The 20,520-nt window shown below is 42.2% G+C and overlaps 1 protein-coding gene across 6 annotated transcripts in view; it reads right to left on the reverse strand.

Annotated features, from left to right (window-relative positions):
* Positions 1-20,520, reverse strand: part of CTNND2 (catenin delta 2) — an 864,616-nt gene that overhangs the window by 233,539 nt on the left and 610,557 nt on the right. For all 6 annotated transcript variants that reach the window (XM_081825896.1, XM_081825895.1, XM_081825891.1 and 3 more), the window contains one exon: positions 1,874-2,006. In XM_081825896.1, the coding sequence (XP_081682022.1) occupies positions 1,874-2,006 (133 nt within the window). The remainder of the gene's footprint in view (positions 1-1,873; positions 2,007-20,520) is intronic.

Raw genomic sequence — 20,520 nt, forward strand, 5'->3', positions numbered from 1 at the left:
ACTGCCCCAGGATCATGCAGACAGAGCTGGCTGGACCAGTGACTTCCCACTGCCCCAGGCCATGACATCTACACTGTCTAACCAACTACATGACTCTATAATAAAGATTCAGGCTCTGTGTCTAGATGTTTGGCTTCTGACAACTTTCAAGCCTCCCCCTGCCCCTCTGCCCACATCTGAGCAAGGTGATAAGAAAGCTTGAGGCTTCCTCCTTTGGCATTGGCAGGAGGTTCCAATCACGCCAGCCCCTATCCACACGTGAGAACCCTCACCCTGGCTCCACCCCATGATCACCATGAAACACCATAAAAACCCAAGCGGACTTCCTTTCCTACTCTCAAGCCATTTTCAGTCCTGCTTAGGAGCCACCCTGACCATTCCAACAAGCTTCGTTACGTGAGTAATCCAATTTTTCATACTTTCTGGGCGTATGCATGGTGTCATCAATCTTGACTTCAGAACCACGTTCCCGCTTTTGTGGGGGTATCACAACACTCCTGATCCAACCTGATGCTAACAATGGAATCAAATGCTTCCTTGGCCTTCAAAGAAGCCTTTGAAGTTGTAACCTTGCAAAAATGATGGTATGTAATCCCCTAATCAGAAATCTGTCCTGTATTTTGAGTGGCTGTTTTGATTTCTAGTAAAGGCACAGAAGGACTGAGATAATTTCCATTTGGGAAAGAAGCCACATAACTTTAATTTATCTTTAGATCATCTTATATAATTGTAATAGTACTTTCTGACTTTTGAAATGTATCTTAGATGAATAATATTTATCTTTATGTCAATGTTGCCACCACTGACCTTGGGGCTGGATGATTCTTTGTTGTGGGTGCTGCCCTGTGCATGTGAATTTTAGGGTGTTCTCAGCAGCCCTAACCCTCTCCAACCGTGACAACCGCAAATATTTCCAGATGTTGTCAGCTGTCTCTTGGGAGGCAAAATCACACCTGGCTGAGAACCACTGCCCTATGTTCAATCCACAAAGGCATGTGACTTTTGTGGTAAGTGGAAGACAGAAAAACGATGAAAAGCAGCTAGGCTATATCCATCCCAATGCAAGCAAGCAACATCTATAATTAATTGCAATTATATCTCCAAAATTCTTCTTTCCACTCTTAAACTAATTTCAACTCATCCTCAAAATTGCTTCCATGACTCTATAGAGCTTATCAAATCTTTTTTAAAAATTTGATTACTCAGCAGCTTATATGCAAACACTTGTCCCTTGTCTAAAAAAATCAGAGTTAGCTATGCTGACCACTGTGCTTTTCCAGAAACATCATGCAGGAAAATGTATATACAAAACATTCCAAGAACCAAAGCACGCTAACAATTGTTTACATAATGGACACAGACAATATACTCTTTCATGGACCACATATATCCGTATTACACTCACTAGTAATTTTATAAATGGCCCAAAATTCTTGGTTATAGCACAAAGCTTATTTATTGCCTAAAGTTCTCATCCTCTAAGTGAGTTTTCCAGGAAGGACAGATACCATAGGTTGATTGTAGTAATCTTGTAAAGTAAGATGCTTTGTATTTCTTGAAGATTTCGAGGCAGAGATAACTCCAGAGATGAAATTGGGAGGAGGAAGGCAAATCGCATGAAAAGTCTAGGGTTAATGCTAGCAGGGAATCTTTGGTCACCTACTCCTCAGTATTTAAATATTAAAAAAGAAGAATGTATGCATACGCATGCCAATTAATTAGAGAGAAAGTGCCGTTTCAGTCTTAAACATGGATCAAAACTTTGGAAACACAGCTTGAGTCTTCCTACTTCTTTCCCCTTTCAACACTACTCCATAGACCTCAGGGATGATGAATCTGTCACCAGGCATTTCAGAATCCAAGGAGTGCTTACCTCAGCTTTAATTTTATTGTCTCCAAAACAGAGGTGTTGTAAGTAGGCTGCAGCATTAGACTGGACTGAAGGAAACTGGTGTTGGAGCATCTGAATCACTTCCGGCAGTTCTGGGTCTCTCCATCCAAATTCTCTGAACAAGAGGAAGGCAGGAGAACATGAGAGAGAAATCCTCCCACAGTGTTAACACACCGTTAACCCATTTACAAAATGCACTCAAGAGTTTATGAGAAGCTATTTCACAAATGATGGTTCTGGTCTTCTTACACACATATCCACTGAAAAACACTGGAAAGGACTTAAGAAAGTAGATGGCTTGGAAGTGTATCTATGTATACACATGCATTTCATATGTAGAACATATACATATATATATAATCTTAAATGTATCAACTGAACTTACATGTTTACGAAGATTACCAAAAAATGACTTAAAGTGTCACCTGATTTTATTAATATATATATATTTTTTTGATTTGGGCTTAAATGGAGAATTTATAAGGTCACATTGTTTTTCTAATATGTTGTTTCAATGGTCTGATTCAGGTACAGCGTTTAGCTAAATTATCAGACCAGAGAAAATATAACTGGATGGGTCCAATCCAAAACGTTGTGATAGCACTTGGCATCATCTTTATTATTTTTATGATTACTACTGTTGCTACTCTTATCATAATCTCTTCTTGAAAAATAAACAGATTCCCGAACCGATTCTCTCAGGATAAAAGGAGAGCAACAAGAAGATGTTATAAAAGGAAACTAAAGAGTTAGGTTTATTCATACAATGTTAATAATCAGCTTTTTGCATTACACAACCTTCTCCTGTATTCCCCTTTTCACATCTGAGCTACTCCAAGAAGCTGGTTATTTAATTTTAACAAATATGCTCTGAGACATTTAAGTCCATCCTAAAACACAAGACTGATTGTACCATTATGCAAATGAATACTGTTTTATGAAATCAATCAGCTCAACCAGCTAGAACACGGAGCTAACAGGGCCAACTGTATGGATTCCATTCCGGTAGCAAGGAACCAATTTTTAACAGAGAAATAAAAAAGCAACCTTTGAAACCACAGATAAAAACTTGACCCCACATGTCACAAAAGGGTACTATTTATCCAATGGAAAGGGTGGAAGAGAAATGAGATGGCTTTATAATAACCACTCTACTCCTGGAGAAACAACTCAAAAAGCATATATCCTGTAGCATCTGAGGAGTCATGACAAATGGGACAGAGAAGGAACAGACAAAGGTTAAAAGTGTCCTCGTAGATTCTAACCTGTTCTCTTTATCTTCCCTTTATCACAACTAGTAGAGGTCGTCAAGCAAACCTTGAAACGTGTTAGCACTCCCTTTACGGGCTCTGAAGACAATGTACAATAGGACTCCTTTTGAATTGGCTCAGTTTTTATTGGAAAGAGAAAGCATTCGATGGGATGTGCATTTAATATTTAATAAATTTACATAACATTTTAGACAGCCACACATATTCTCCAGAAGGACATATAGTACAGTAATATCTCTGCTACAAAATATCCATACGTGACTGCTGATGGTAGGCAAACTACTGAATTTTTTTGGCTATGTGATCAAAGTGAAAAACAGTTATGGATCGAAACACAGGAAGTCTCTTTTTCTTTTTAGTTTAATTTCCTTCTCTTGCATGATTCTAAACCATCTCTGCAACATCAAGAGAGCACAGTCCCTCTGCTTGTAATAGCAGCCAACTAAAATTCTCTTCTTTGTTCGAATAAAATAAAAACCTACAGAATACCTATAAATTAAGCTTAGCAGTGTCATATAGACCCTCGATGGCTAAGATGAAATTAGGTGAGTCTGTGCTATTAGAAAGTGATTAGTAAAGAGTTCATTTCAGCCTGTTTTATTAACCAGATGGTAACTGCTCTCTTAGGCTTATATGGCACGTATCAATAATGTCTTTTGAACAAGAGCTCTAGGGGAACAGTCTTAGGGACTCGGCACAGATGCACACACAGAGCCCAAACTCAGAACAGACGCACTTTCTAAGGAATCATGAGTCCCGGAGGGATCTAAGCTCTTCACTCTTGGTCAAAAGCAAGGCTGTTGTCAGCCTCCCCTTGAAACCTCTGGAATCCCAGACATCCCCTCTACCCCACCACTCTCTTCCCAGACCTATTCCTCACCGTTCAGCCGGCTGACAAAGCCAGTCATCTCCCACCCACCCTTCTTCCTCCCTAAGATATCTAAATAGGCACAAACACAAACCTAATTGTTCCACTTCCCTGATTAAAACCCTTCACTGGTTTCTGCTGTCATAAAGACCAGGATATTCCCATGGCTTGCAGGGCGTTGCTGGATCTGCCATCTCCCACCTTGCCAGCCTTGTGTCCCACGGCCTCCCTGGGCTCCCTGCCATACTGGCTGACAGCTGGGCAGTTCTCTCTCTCACCTCTGCTCCTGCCACCTGGAATGGTCCTGGCCCACGGGCCTCTCACTTGAATGCCGAGCTTCCAGTCCCTTGTGATTTCTTCAGCAAAGCCCTCTGTGAGTCCCATCCACGTGGTCCTAGTGGGAGCGCCTCCACTTGTGTTCTGGACTGTGACCAATCACCACCTCCCTCTCCACACTGTGGTAAGTTCTGGGAGGCCAGGGCCACAACTTTCTGGTCATGTTTTCTAAGTAGCACGTACAATAGCCCTAGTACATAATGAACATTACATAAAAGTGTTTGAAAGAATGAAGGCATGAAGGAATGAGTGAAGAAAGCATCTTGGCAGGGAGAGTGTTTCCTCTGTTCTACCGAGGTCGTTTCTTTGGCCAATTGGTCATTCTGGAATGTTCTCCCTTCTTTTGACGCACCTCCACCTAGACACACACACACACACACACAGTCATTCTCCATGCTGCCAATCTGAACAATCTTTTCTATGCATCAATATTATATCTCTGTGTCTTAAACCCTCCAGTAGCTTTCCATAGCACCTAGGAAAACAGCCAATTCCTCCACTGGGCTTGGGAGGCCCACACAGAGGGTTCTTCCCTGTTTCTGAGCTGCCCGCCCAACCTCCCCGAACTGCTTCCTTCCTATTGAAAATGGTACTTCTGTCCCCATCTCAAGATCCTGGTACTTTGGGGGAGGATTCTCTCCCAGGGCTTTGCATGGTGTTCTCTTGTCTCTATTAGGTCTCAGTTGGTATGTCTTGGAGGGCAGCTCCTGGAAACTTCCAGCCAAACAAGTCTGGCCCCTCAAGTCATCTTACCTACTGCCCTATTTTATCCACAATACTTAGGACTGTCTGAAATTCTCTTCCATTACCTTTATGACTATATTTATTTCTCCATCCCCCGCCCCCATACTCTCTCTGTTGTAAGCTCCATGGGGACAATGATTTTTCCCACAGTGTGAAGGAATTCCTGGAGCCGCTGTGTCCTGATCATATGAAAGTGGGGTCCCGGGTAGTACTCTGAGACCGAGTGAAAGGGGGTAAGAAAAGTCACAAAGCCAGGTAAGACTGAAGACAACAGTAAGTTAGTGTTTAAAATGACGTGATGTCTCCCAGCCTAAACCAGCTTTCCAGGAATCGGGCTGGAGTGGATGGTGCGTCCAGGCCGTTTGCTTCTGGTTTCTTCTAAATGGCATTCCCTAGCCTCAGCCACAGCAGCGGGTACCATCAAACAGGACACTAATGTTTTCAAATGCTCTCCTCGATTTCACAAGAGAGATGCTAAAGGAGCACACCCTCCCCCCCAGCTAAAGTTTGGGGAATGATTCATATCGAAGTCTCTTTTTCCAGAATGGTTTTGTTTCACTTAGATGAGATTGTTTGGATTTTTTGTTGCCCATGGAGAGAGACTCCAGAGAAAGAACTAGAGGTCCCAAAGAAATAGAATGTCCATCTCATTTGGGCCAGAATTTGGTATATGATATGTCTTCTTCACATAAGGTCTTAATCCTTAAGGAGAAGGAATGGCTCACAAGACAAAGAAGTTCTGGAAAAGACAAATACCAATGAAGGAACAGCATGGGTGGAGACATGGGGTCATGGAGGAGTTGGCAGATTTGGGAAAGGTACGTGCTCAGTCTGGCTGGGGTTTAGCTAAGAAACAGGCTGTGGGGGGGGGTGCCTGGGAGGGGGGATGCTGGAGGCAGTGCTGGAAAGCAAGTCTGGGATGAGATCATGAAGGGCCTTTTGTTCAAATACAAACATTCTGGTTCTGGTCTGTAGTCGGTCTTGTGAAAAAGAAATCTAAGAAAATTTAGATTTGTTTCGGCTTACGGAACAGCTAGAAAAATCACCTTAAATAATAATGTGAGAGCACTAAACGCCAGTTGCCATGGTTCCCTGTTCACACACTTTAACTCTTTAATCCTTAAGTAGCCTTATGTGGTTTATTTTCATTTTACAGAGGAGGGAATTTGACTTACAGATGGTATGAACTTAAGTGGTAGAGCCAAAATAAGACTCTGGCTGTCTGCTCTCAAATAGATAAATTTAACCCAGTAACTATGTTGCCTGCTGTAGTCATTGCCTTGAAATAATGTCTAAACGGGGGATTTTTTTTTTAGGCAACGTCTCAAAAATAAATATGTTTAAAAACCAGTGTCCACAGGGGACATGTGGCGACTCCTGGAAACATTTTTGGTTGTCACAACTGGAAGGTGCTCCTGGCATCCAGCGGAGGGAAGCCAGGAATGCTGCTCAGCATCCTACGATGCACAGGACGGCCCTCTCCAACAAAGAATTATCCGTCCCCAGACTGCCATCAGAGCCAGGGTTGAGAAACTCTGGTCTGAACATGAACTGGATCTGATCACTTGTGTTGAGTAAGCATGTTATAAGTCTCTCATTCCTTGATTACTTTAGTAGAATGGACACAGGATGTGGTGTCAAAATTAATTGGGAAAACATTTAGAACTTGAACATCTGGCTTTCTCCCTTCTAGCCCATAAATAAATACAGGATAGTCCCCCCAGTGTTTGCTGGTCTTGGTTTCCATGGATCGAATATAGCAAATAATACCACCTATTTCATGGGATATGTTCTTAAATGACACATGAAATAATAAATATGAAAGTGGTTGGTAAGGTATTAAGAGCTGGATATATACTAGATGGTTGCCCTAAGACTGCTCTAAAGGAAATATGTCTGTATTTTGAAAATTGATACAATGCCATTTAATTTTTTTTTAAAATAACATTTTACTGATGTGTTTATTGATATTGGACATGATACTTACTTGAAGGAACGTAAGCGTAAAGAGAGACACTGCTTTAGCCTATAGTAAAAATTGTTAATAAAAACGTGCCATTTTGAAATGATTTTTTTTTCTTTTTTTGCTCCCTGTCCCCCTCCAAAGGCAGAGTACCCTGGTGGGCAAAAGTTCTATGGATGCAGTCAGTTGGTTCCAATCCTGCTCTACCATGAACTCTCTCTACAGCCTTGGGCTCCTCCCCTCTGTGTCTGGTTTGCTGCTGAATCTCCACTGGCTGGCATGTCCTTTCTTTGGAGTAAATGTTCATTGAGTCCATCTCTCATAATGAGATAATAATTCCAACCTTAGAGTGTTGGTAGGATGATCAGAAATAATATATATGAACCCTTTAGAGCAATGTCGGGCACGCAGTGTGGACCCTTGAGAAATGTCCAGCATTACATATAACTAGACGAAGGAGAGAAGAACAAGAAATAAGAACCTTCTACCATTTTCTACCCGAGCGAAAGCATAACTCTCTCGTTCGTGACTGGGCTTCACTTTAGAAATGTTAATGGAACTGGAGAATATGCAAATGTAACCTTTCCTCCATTAAAACTTGTCACATAGACCAACAATATTGTGACAAAATCCTCACTCGTATATGGACTATCTGAGTTGTTAAAATTACAAGTGCTCCATTCAGAGCTAAACAGCAACCAGTTTGAAATCCGTTACTACGTTAGGCTGGCACAGAAACTGGAGGGTTGAAGCACTGTCACAACATTTTATCAAATTTACTTCCTCACCGAAAAGAGCCCCAGGACAACCAGAGTCTTTGGGAATTCAAGATTTGATTTTTAGCAAAGCTTCATGTCAGAGAAACACTGCTCACCTTGATTCTTTGTGTTGGGGGGGACATCGCTCACTTTCACTGCAGTCCCACTAATTTCCATCTGGTCATTACTTAAAGGTACGAAAATCTCCACCATTTATAAACTTTTGAACTCTAACCAAAAGTTTTAAAGACCCTATTGGCTTTAACTTTTGCATCCAGAGCCATGAGGCGAGCTGTTTTGTTTTCTCAATTTGGTCTTGTTGATAAGGTTGGGGGAGCAGAGCCGGTGGTCCTAAGAACATTAGATAGGTGGAAATTTGTATGACAAAACGGACATACTTTAATTTTTGTTGATGAACAAGATCTTATCCAGTGAGAAACACATGGAAGCATCGAAGTCTTCATCCTCGTTCCTGGATATTTTGTAGCCCAAACCAAAAGCTGCCTGATGTGGTTTATCATATTTAAACAACACCTCTTTGCTTTTATATGAACAGCAGCATTGGAATTAGGACTGTCTGAAAAACAAGCTCAATTGTTTTAGTTTTTAGGAACAAATGGTTCTCTCCAAGCTTCACATTCTGGGAACGTGTAATTCCCCAAACTGCATCATAAGCATTAATTCACTCAGCCATGATTTCTCGACTTTTCTCGGGATGGAGCAGCCACAGTATAGCCTGTAGACGTGGTCAGCTCACAGGGACCAGATGACCTCAGGGACCACCCAGCCAGGTCCTCCCTCCTGGGGACGATCCTCTTTTGATCTAAAATCTGCATGACTAATTACAACCTCTCTTCTCACAAATTATGGAGGCAACTCACACAAATCATCTACGATGATACCATAACACAAATGAAAAATCAAGTACAAAAAAGAGGGAGAAGTCAATTGTTACGAGCATAAGTTCAGCATAATTGCTTGTTTCAAATTTGACTCTTGCCTTACAAGTCGCCCTGCCATCAGCAGAGAAATTAATAGGGGAGAGGAGGGGCCATTCCTGTTAGTTAAGTGAAAGTGCAAAATTCCACCACTTCCTGCACTGGGAAATCAGGAAGGAAGAATCTGGGACTCCCTATACTTGTCCCCATATCTGTGGCTGGTCTCAGGTTAGGGTACTGTGGTAGGCTGAATAAAGGCCCCAAAGGTATCCAGGTTCTAATCCCTGCAACCTGTGAATGTTACCTTATTTGGCAATATGGACTTCACATAGACTAAGAAGGCAACATACCATTGAAATAAGATGCTATGTTGCTGTCTCTGAAGATGAAGGAAGGGGTCACAAGCCAAGAAATGTAGGAAGTGCAGTTCCAGGAGGAAAAGGCAAGGACAAGGATTTTCCCTAGAACCTCTGGAGGCAGCATGGCCTTACTGACCGGCTGATTATAGCCCAGGGAACCTGATTTCAGACTTCTGGCCTTCAGGACAGGAAGAGGATCAATGTGTGTTATTGTAAATCATTAACTTTATGTTAATTTGTGATAGAAGCCGCAGGAAACAGATGCAGATATGGCCTTTGTAAGCTGACAAGAGACTACTCCACTGGAGAGACTCCAGGGAGGTTGAGGGAGCTGCTCAGATTATCCCAAGAGGCACCACCTCCAACTCCTGCCTCTGGAAGTCCTCCCTGTGATTGCTGATGATCAGGTCAACTCATCTACGATTTACTCTGACTAATCAACCACCATCTCTTGGTTATCTATTTGAATCTGCCACCTCTCTGACCCGTGGCTTATTTCTGGAAGGCTGAGCAGCCTTCACTTCTCACTGGATTCCTGCTTTGTCCAAGGATTCAGCTATAAACCACTCACTCCTCCAGCCAGTGTTCTCCGACCAGCCACCGTGCACCTAGCTGTTGGAGATTCAGTACTAAACACAGCGAAAGTTCCTGTCCTTGGGGAATGACTTTCTAATGGTGATTGGCAATTTACTAAGTGCAAAATACATTAGTTGTCAGACAGTGTTAAGCATGTGTTGGGTTGAATAGTGTCCCCTCAACAATTCATGTCCACTTGGGACTTCAGAATGTAACGTTATTTGAAATATGGTCTTTACAGATATAGTTACGTATCACGATGAGATCTTACTGGATGAGGATGGGCTCTAAAGCCAAAGACAGGGTCCTTATACAACACATTAGAGGACACAGAAAGACACAGGGAGAAGAAAGCAATGTGCTGACAGAGGCAAGGACTGGAGTGACGTGGCTACAAGCCAGGGGGTGCCAAGGGTTGCCTGCAGCCACGGGAAGCAAGGAGGCACGGACGTTTTCTCCTTCAGAGCCTCTGGAAGGAGCCAACTCTGCTCACACCTGGACTTGACTTGGTCAGTTTCCTCAACTGTTAGACAATTAATTTCTGCTGTTTTAAGCCACCTTGTCGGTTGTGTTTTGTTACAGCAACCACAGGACACTAACACAAGCGTAAGGGGAAAATAAAGTAGACACAGGCAATTACCCGTATACGTACGTGCACTTGTGCCCAAGCTACAACCCACAGGCTATGGGAGGTTGTTACTGTAAATACTGTGGCTGTGGAACAGCTCCCTGAGAAGGTGACCCTGGAACATAGACCTGGAGGAGGTGCTAGGTGGAAGGAATGTTCCAGAACGGGAGAACAGTGACAAGACCCTGAGGCAGGAATGTGCGTGGTGTGTCAGACAAGAGGCGGGAAGGCCAGTGCGTGAAGTGGAGGGGGTCCTGGGGCAATGCTGAGAGAGGCAGTAGAGGCCTGGATTACACAGGATTTATCAGTCATGGCAGGCCTTTGGCTGCCCCGCTGAAGACATGGGAATCATCGGAACGTTGTGATCTGATTCACATTTTTAGAGGATCGCTTTGACAGTGGTTACATGGATCTATACATGTGTCAACACTCAGAAAGTGCAGGCCTAAAATGGTGTGTTTCTTGTACATAAATTAGAACTTGATGCTGCGGAGTTTACGAGGTCCCTCTGGCTGCAGGGTTGAGAACAGACTCCAGGGGGCAGGATGGAGCCGCAAACAGTTCGGTGGCCCCTGCAGGGACCCTGGGTGAGGGGGATGGTGCTGAGCAGTGGAGGGAGTCTGGATGCATGCTGGAGACAAAGCCAGCAGCGGGTCCTGATGGGTGGTGTACACAGTGGGAGGGCAAGAGACGCCCCGTGGATCGCCATGACCAGCCCTCCTCCCGCCAGTGCTCACGTTCACTGGAGACTCCTGTCGCCTCATCCATCACGCCCTCCCTGGGGACAAAAGGGTGGACTGGGCAGGCTAGGACCCACGTTGGGGCGCTGGCAAGTATTATTTCAGAATAAGGAGGAGCAATTTCAACCTGCAAGCTTTCTACTGGCCACTGCAGTGGAGACACAGAAACAATAAAATCATGAGTAACTTGCTCATTTCCCAGCTATTATAGGTCCTGTGTTCCTTAAATAAATCTTAGCCAAGCAACGGGCTTTTTCTCAGAGTTCAGGTGATTAGGACCAAGGGGGAAAAACAATGAAAAATGATTAGCAAAAATTTATGCTATTATTTATCATTTTAAATCTCATGTATTTTAAGAACCAGTGAATTTCTGCTTCTATTGAGGGCCTCCATATTCTAAAAGTCCGTTAGATTGCAAAGAATATTATCAATTACATTGTAATACCTATTCAGTATCAATAAAATTCAAAATACCATTTTTATCTATTAATACAACTAGACTTTTTCAATAAAATATGTTCCACAATGAAAAATCAACTTCCTACATATAAGCATTTAGGTGCCCTGGAAATTCTAACAGGCTGTGTTTGGTGGTAATAGACCAACGGAACGAAGGACAAATTAGTACCCATAAACTTTTCCTTGTAAGCCATAACGACTTTATGGAAAATGTTTATATTCTATGTCTATGTACCCATTTTAAATTAATAGTCCGTGATGCTTCTTAGAAAAATCACCTGGACCTGTGAACCTCCAGTGGGAACAGAGGGAGGGATCTGATGTCCACGATCCAGGTGAGGATTGCATGATTCTAGGATTCTAGAGCAACAGTGTTAACTTTGTCAATATCGGCAGAGATCAGGGTTTTGCCTCACGATTACATTAGGAATTTGAGAAAAAGTCACAAAGGTCTTAATACCCTCAAAAAGTTTTATTATATGTGTGTATTAAAGGAAACTTAAATATTAAATAAAATAAAAAATGGCCTAGAAATATACTGTGTATAAATTATAGAATGGAGCGTGCTTTCTTATAAATATGAGGTAATGATATCACCTGACAGTTCTCTGTGAAAAAAAAATCCTTTTAAAGAGCTTTTAATGATTCTTTTTATGAAAACTTCTGAACTTCTGATAAGAGCCGTAATTGCACAGGTAAACACATTCTTTTTTTTTTTTTTTTTTTTTTTTAAAGATTTTATTTATTTGACAGAGGGAGAGACCGTGAGAGAGGGAACACAAGCAGGGGGAGTGGGAGAGGGAGAAGCAGGCTTCCCGCCGAACAGGGAGCCCGACGTGGGGCTCGATCCCAGGACCCCAGGATCATGACCTGAGCTGAAGGCAGACGCTTAACGACTGAGCCACCCAGGCACCCCCAGGTAAACACATTCTAATAGCAAGAACACCATCTCCAAAGACTGCATGCTAGGTTCCATGTTTCGGGAAGAGAGAAACTGCCCCACGGCACCTGCTGCGGAGTCTTTAGAACGTAAGCTGTGCGTATATACTGGAGGGCTGCTTGCTAGGTTGGTATCTAGTGATATCCACCATTGGTTTTTGTCCTGCAAACGTTGGTAGCATGTTTCACACATACAATTTCATCTTTGTCACCTTATTTTGGTCCTCCAAAGAATGACAATTCAATTTATTCCAGATAACACTGAACAGAGATACTTCCTTTAAAGAAAATCTCAATAGAATCTAAAAAATTTGGTCCAGAAGAGGGACCAAGTGAGAAAGATGTTTGAAGATATTCTTTAAAACGAAGTAACAAATCGTCTGAAAATAGCACCCATGCATTTTCTCCTTCCAGTAGTATTTGAGGAGGCTTTTTATGAATTCAGAAAAGTTCTAGGTCCTGGGGATATGAATATTGAGTCCTGACCTCAAACTGCTTACACTTTAGCAGAGAAGACAGAGTCTAAGTAAGCAATAATCGTATACCAAATAAAAGATACTATTCAAAAAATGCCAGAACTGGGGTGCTGGGGTGGCTCAGTCAGTTAAGCATCCAATTCTTGATTTTGGCTCAAGTCATGATATCAGGTGTGGAGCTTGCCTAAGATTCTCCCTCTCCCTCTCCCTAGGAAAAAAAAAAAGCCAGAGCTGCATTTAAAGCCCATCTAGTTGGTTTCTTTCCTTTTGGGTAGTTCTGGATTCAAATCAGTCCAAAGGATGGCAGAAATAATTATTACTAACTTTATTAAATAATTATACTATCATGAAAAATCATAATAATGACTTATAATTTTTAGAATTTTTTTAAACTTTCTTTTTAAAGATTTTATTTGAGAGAGCGAGAATAAGAGAGAGAGAGAGAGAGAGCACATGAGAGGGGGGAGGGTCAGAGGGAGAGGCAGACTCCCTGCTGAGCAGGGAGCCCGATGCGGGACTGGATCCCGGGACTCCAGGATCATGACCTGAGCCGAAGGCAGTCGCTTAACCAACTGAGCCACCCAGGCGCCCCTAATTTTTAGAATTTTTACATATGCATTTTTATTCGCTTTTCTTTACATTTTAGAACTGGAGGGAACTTTATTTTTATTTTACTTTTTTAAGATTTTATTTACTTATTTGACAGAGAGAGAGAGAGAGAACACAAGCAAGGGGAGTGGCAGGCAGAGGGAGAAGCAGACTCCCCGCCGTCACGGGGCTCTATCCCAGGACCCCGGGATTATGACCTGAGCCGAAGGCAGATGCTTAACTGACGGAGCCACCCAGGCACCGCTGGAGGGGACTTTAGCTGGCATTTCCCATGCTTATTGTGTAGACTCAGAAACTCAGGTCAAACTATTTGGTGACTTGACCAAGGTCACAAGTAGATTAGTGCATGGAACCTAGTGGTCAATCATCAAGGTTTGAAGCTTATTCAAAGTTACATTTAGCCAAGATACCTCTTCCATCAGTCTGCTCTGCAATGCACACAGATTCTAGTTTCAAATCTTGATTTTTGCCTCTGGATTGTAGTGGGCAATAGTGTGGGGGCAGAATTACCTAACAGAGAACGCATGTTATTTAAGAAGGAAGAAAACACTTATTCTAATGGTCTTATAGATTAATTTCCTGATAAGCACAGTGTCATGTTGGTATAAGGGGATGGTATTCAAGAAAGGTAAGCTTTATTTTAATCTTTAATATTTATTTATTATTGATTGATTGATTGGTTTTACATAATCTCTACACCCAATGTGGGGCTCAAACTCTCAGTCCCAAGATCAAGAGTCACATCCTCTACCAACTGAGCCAGCCAGGTGCCCCAGGAAGGGTAACCTTTAAAAAGCATGTCGTTAGCCATGTCAGTGCAATCCAACCAAGACCATCAGGATCACACTTGGGGTTGAACAAAATTGGGTCTTATTGCTCTTAACAACAAGAAAGAACCCCCACCATGGGGGGTTTTAATAATACCACGGGGTATTTTAATAAGATGGTGTTAGAGCAGACTTATGGAATCTGGGCTTGTGTTAGGCACTTTGGGGGCAGGGCCTGGTTCTGGATTGGCTGCTGCCGGGATGTGACTCAGTATCTTCAAGATTCTTAAAGATCTAGGAGGGAAGACTAAAGCAAGGCTCAAACTGTGATTGGTGAGGAAAGAGCAGTCCTCCCAATCAGCCCGGACAGGTGGCTGTTTCCATCAGTTTTGTGATGTGGACAGCATTCATGCTTTGTCTGTGCTCAGATGTGACTGTGGAGGGGTCTTGATTTTGTCTTGACCCATCATCGTCAGAGCGGTCTTGTGGGATGCTGATGTTCTGTGCAATTGTTTCTGCTCAAAAGAACACCCAGGCCAAGAGTGGGTGCCCGGCCAGCTCCTGGCTGCCAGGGGCTACCCAGTCAGGAGACCCAGGGGGTGTCAGAAAGGGAAGCGAAGGCATCAGAGATCAACGTTCCTTTCTTCCTCTGGAGAAGTGGCATTCTGGGGTTAGAGTGGTGTTAAACTCTGTCAAGGTGATACCAGAACCACAAGTGAGAAGAGAAGAGAAGGAGCCAGTTGTTTTGTCCCCATGAAGCCTCTTTCTTTCTTCCTTCCTTCCTTCCTTTTGTATAATTGGCTGGTTATTTTAAAATCTCAGAGACAGCAACTCTGACACTAGGATGTAAGTACTGATGAATGACTTTGTGGGTTACATCTCTTAGCATTTTTCTGTTGTTGTTGCCACTGAAATGCATCAGGAATGGGAGGAAAGCTTTTGGGTATAGTCGCTGTTTAGCTGCCAGAGAAGGAAAAAACAAAGCAGACAACTCTAAACAGTTAGGCACTAATGCCTATGTCAAAAAACAACCCAAACACACCTAGGTAGGTTTGTTTCAATTTGCCCTTAAAGGAAGTATAAAAAGAAGCTATGAATACTTGGGCACAGTCTTAATACTAGAAAAAGAGAAGTGCAGTGTCCAGGTGGCCATTCATAAGTACTTCTCATCACTAGACATTAAATGCAAAGGGATTCCATGTGCAGGCATTTTCTTTTTTTTTTATTTTTTTTATTTTTTTTTAAAAGATTTTATTTATTTATTTTGAGAGAGAGAATGAGAGACAGAGAGCATGAGAAGGGGGAGGGTCAGAGGGAGAAGCAGACTCCCTGCCGAGCAGGGAGCCCGACGCGGGACTCGATCCAGGGACTCCAGGATCATGACCTGAGCCGAAGGCAGTCGCCCAACCAACTGAGCCACCCAGGCGCCCCAGGCATTTTCTTTTACCATACTTCACATTACTTTTGTGACTGGATTTTTTTTTTTTTTTTTAAGATTTTATTTATTTGACAGAGAAAGAGAGAGCGCGCATACAAGCAGGGGAAGCAGCAGAGGGAGAGAAAAAAGCAGACTCCCCACTGAGCAGGGAACCTGACTCAGGGCTTGGTGTTAGGATCCTGGGATCATGACCTGAGCCAAAGGCAGACGCTTAACCGACTGAGCCATGTAGGTGCCCCATGCCTGGAATTTTCTAAATATAAAATGTAGAGGATATATATACCTATATACCCTTCATTTTGAATAAGATAACCAACAACGGATATTTATTGGTAGTCCCTGCAGATCACGGGTAAAAGGGTATGGACAAGCCAGCTGTATACCATTATCCTAGAAGATTCCATATCTGTGCAACTGAATGCATTAGCAAGCTTCTTTTTAAAGTGCCACCATAAAAAAAAAGACAGTATTTATTTCCAGATAACAGTGTCCCATTACCTTTAATTTCTAATCATTGATAAAGTCTTAGACTCGGCTTTTGTTACCTCTGTGTCTACCTACCTCTCAGTAGAACAGCTGTGATTAATTAGAAAATTAATTGAATAGTTTGCAACAAGGTTAAAGATATTTTCTGCTATTGTTGCCATAGACTTTTATAATTTAAAATGGGCAGGATGGCCGACAAGGCTGATGGAATACGTGTGATTACTGGAAAAAACAGCAACTGGCAGATAAGTCCAGTTTTATTTATGCAAATAATAAAAGCACACATTTCTTTTATCTTTTTCACTAATTAAGAATTATGAGTTCTTCATTAAGCATTTCTTTATTCACTAGCACAATGTTTTAAGTTCTATCCACAGCTGTGAACTGAAGCCACAAGGAAACAAATCACTTGGATCTTAAAGAATGCTAATTTAATATCTAATTGTTGAGCACATTTATGTTTTCTTTGCGGGAAGGGATGGAATACAGAAACTGGGCAGAGCCTGACTTTCTATAACTGTAGAGGTTCCCAAACCTTACTGGCTCATGGGGTCCTCTACAAGTTGTTCATGGTGCCCCCGGGCCAAAGAAAATGCCTAACAGTTCCATTTATTAAGTAGCCAAATCCGAACAACTTCGGAACTGTCCATGTCCTAACCAGCTAGCACCTTTGGGGCACGGCTCAGCTTCCCCAACCTCGGAATCAGACACTGGGGCCTTCAGTTCCTCTCAAAGCTGATTTTCACATGGTACCTGCTTTTTATGAGAGAAAGCTCTGAAAATCCAGGTCTGCACGGTTATGACATCATCAAAAGCAAGGTGACACAATTCAATTTTGAAACTGAACCAACTCAAGCTCATGCTTCTCTTGGTGAGAACTATCCAACAGATAGTTTATTTCTCTTGAAAACTGAAACTATCGGGAGGAACCCCTCTGAGTTTGCCGTGTCGTCCTGGGCCACCTTGGAATGTACTTTGGGAACAGCGGTTAATGAATGGTCCTTCCCAATGCTATGGTCGAAAGTTTTATCTTGTAAGATTTCAATTCAGAATTTCAGTGAAGCGACATAGTAGTTAAGTTCAGTGAACATAAACACTTGTCATTTGGGAAAATGTTCTTCCTCCTTTGTAACAGTTTTTCCTTTTATAAATGTTTTGAAATGTATTGTTTCAGGACTTTTAACGACCTAAATTACAGCATTCTTTAATGGTTCCTTGCCTATTTAAAAACTGCTTACAACAGAATTTGGGGAAGACACCAACATTAAACTTGCCTTCTCTCTCTCTCTCTCTCTCTTTTACCTTAGCAAGAGTAAAGTACAATGGGATGTGGTGCTCACGACAAAAATACCGCTTTGGTGGCAAGGACAATTACTGAAAACGCTTATGTTCGGCATGCCCTTCACTGTCTGAAATGACTGTTAAGGTTTCCTTCTTGAACTTGATTTTAAGGGACCTCCTTCATGCCCACTTCTAGCCTTTTCTCCAGGGTTTGTTGGGCTCCACGGATTTAGATTGCAGAGAAAGAGGTCACGTGAGAAACACGAGGGCCGCAGAAAGCCAACGAGTTCAGTGACTTCATGAAGACCGTTCTCAGATGAACGTAACAGGCACTCGAGATTTACCTGCCCTGCGGGAATCAGAGATTGTACAGAGATAATACTTTATCCACCACCTCTAGAGACAATTACAGATTTAATAATCAGGGAGAATATCTCCTTACATGACTTTACAATAACCACTGACATGACTTTTGTTTGTACAAGTAGAAGTCAGTATGGCAAGAGCTCCCATTTATTGAGCAAGTCCTGTGTGCCCCCCACTGCTCTGGGCACCTTACCCACTTCATACCTACCCCATTCCGATCGGGGTGGTACCATTAGATCCCCTACTTTATAGATGCAGCAGCTGTGGCACAGAAAGCTCTAGCAACTTGCCCGAGATCCCAGAGACAATCAAGTGATAGAGCCAGAATTAAAATTTAGGCAGACTCACTTTGAAACCCACCCTCCTAACCAAGATGCTGCACTGTCTAACCAAACATTTTTCATTATTATTTTTATAAACAACTAGAAGTGAGAATGCACGTCTATCCCTCGGAAATTTCATTAGAAGAAGGTAAAATTCATTTAATTTAGGACCAACCCCATGTCGATTATGTATGTTCCAATGGCAATGGCTTTCTTTCTTCCAATCAGGACTCATATCATTTGAAAACTATCAGTAAGACACAGAGACATTTTATGCCACTGACTTTTGTAAAGCGATGACATTATGTTTAAGCAAACATCTCTCTTATGCTTTGTCCATTTTTGCTTCATGCAACCTCGTTCCAAGGATTCCAGGACCCAGAGTCAGGTGGTGGAACAGAAAAGGCAAGGTCTTACCTGGAGAAAGATCAGTGCTTAAACACAATCCTTCTCTTTTCTTTCATGACCTGGTCTCTAAATTTTACTTGGCCCCACATGGGGCCCATTCCTCTCAATTCCTTCCAAACTGGTTATGTTCTGCATTTCTCTGGCTTTTGCAAGTCACATGGGATTCATTCAATTAATGACTATGATGTCAGATACAATCGGCCGTCTGGAGGTTTATGTCTGTAAAGATTTATGCTGCGCGAAGTGCAATAAATCCTTCTGTCTTCCAGATAGAAAACATTTTCCTAATTTGTATTATTCTACCAACTTTAGTGTTTTCCTTAGGGATTTGCTATGCCAATCAAAATCTGCTGGTTGGAATTAAAAACAGATATTTTCTTTAAACAAGGTCTGATATAAAACACTTATCTTTCCATATCCTCAGTGTATTCATATTATATTCATTTGTATTTATTGGTGTAATATATTACCTTGTCCCGAAACTACTTAGTATTTCCTATCAAGATCCCCCTGATGACCAGCAAAATGCCTTCCATTGAATGAATTTGGGAAATAATGCCTGTATCAATCTACTAAGCTAAAATCTTGACTGGATTTTTAAAATTTACACACATCACCCAACTTTAATATACAGAGTGATAAGCCTTAGTCATTGCTCAATAAACGGTGGTGGTCAGTTAAGTTTTCTTCCCCATGACTCTGTGAGGCAGGGCCCATGATTATCTCTATAGGTGAGGAGATTGAGGTTCAGAGAGCTTGAGAGACTTGCCCAGTTTGTTGGAAGGAAGCCTGAGGGTCATCTTGGGTTTCATTGAGTCCATACCCTGGGCTAGCTGCACGAAGCAGAGCCCATCCCATCCATGGCTGTGGTTCTCAGGGATGGTTAAGGAAGGTAGAATCTGTGTGGGCACAAAGGAGGAATTTAATCATACGTAGTGCACAGAACGCTGTCCTCTTTGCCATAACAGAATTGAGCACACTTGAACTTTCTGGTGCTCGTCAGGGAGTATTTGACTTCTGAGTAAGTATCAGAGGTGTAGACTGTGCTCAGAGGCAAGATCTCAAGGAAGGCTTTCTTCCACTAAGGTCCTGGGAAGTGCGTATTTCTTCAAGCTATGAGATCATTCAGATTCATTCTATGCAGGTGGATACAAAAATAAGAAAGCAGAAGATTTGGTCTATTTTTTTTTTTTTTAACTTCAAGAAGTGTGTAAGATCTATAAAATATTTCCTGAGTTAGGAAAAGCAGGTATCATCCCCCTTTGCAGGTTTGAAAATAATTATGATTGGTTAAAATACTACGCACATTTTGGTAGTCCAGATAGAAACTGCAGAAGGCATTACTTGAGGTGAGAAACACTGCCGACGCAGCTGAGTATCTTCATTTCACAGACTCGTGTCAAGTTGCTTGGGTTGCTGTTGTCCTTTAAAGTTTGTATTCTGTCCGTTTCTTGACCGGATTATTTGTTTTTTGGTTGTTGAGTTTGATAAATTCTTTATTCTGGATGACGTCAGAGCTAGAGGCTTACAGATACATTTTAAACACCTTTCCTTCATCCTCTCTTATGTATGTGTCATCTGTGAGTTCTCCTAAATATGCCTTGACCTATTTCTGTGCTGAGTCTCTGCAATATCTGAGACTTTAAGTTTACTGCCTATTGTGTGATTTAGTATTTCCTTGATGGTTAAGTGGAAGAGGGAAAGAGGCCTGAATTAGCAATGAGGGGAGGGGATGAAACGCAACCTTACTTTCCAGGGAATGTGCCCTCGTCCCAACTGCTTGAGCAAGGACTCCCAGGCTCCTTTCTGCTACCGGTGGGCCTCCTGCTACTGCAGAACATCGTTCCCAGAAAGGAGAATTTGTATTTGCTGGTTTCACACACAACCCCACCAGAA

This window comes from Leptonychotes weddellii, chromosome 7 (genome assembly GCF_054177405.1).
Source record: "Leptonychotes weddellii isolate Sample4059 chromosome 7, ASM5417740v2, whole genome shotgun sequence".
In the NCBI taxonomy this organism is placed as follows: Eukaryota; Metazoa; Chordata; class Mammalia; order Carnivora; family Phocidae; genus Leptonychotes; species Leptonychotes weddellii.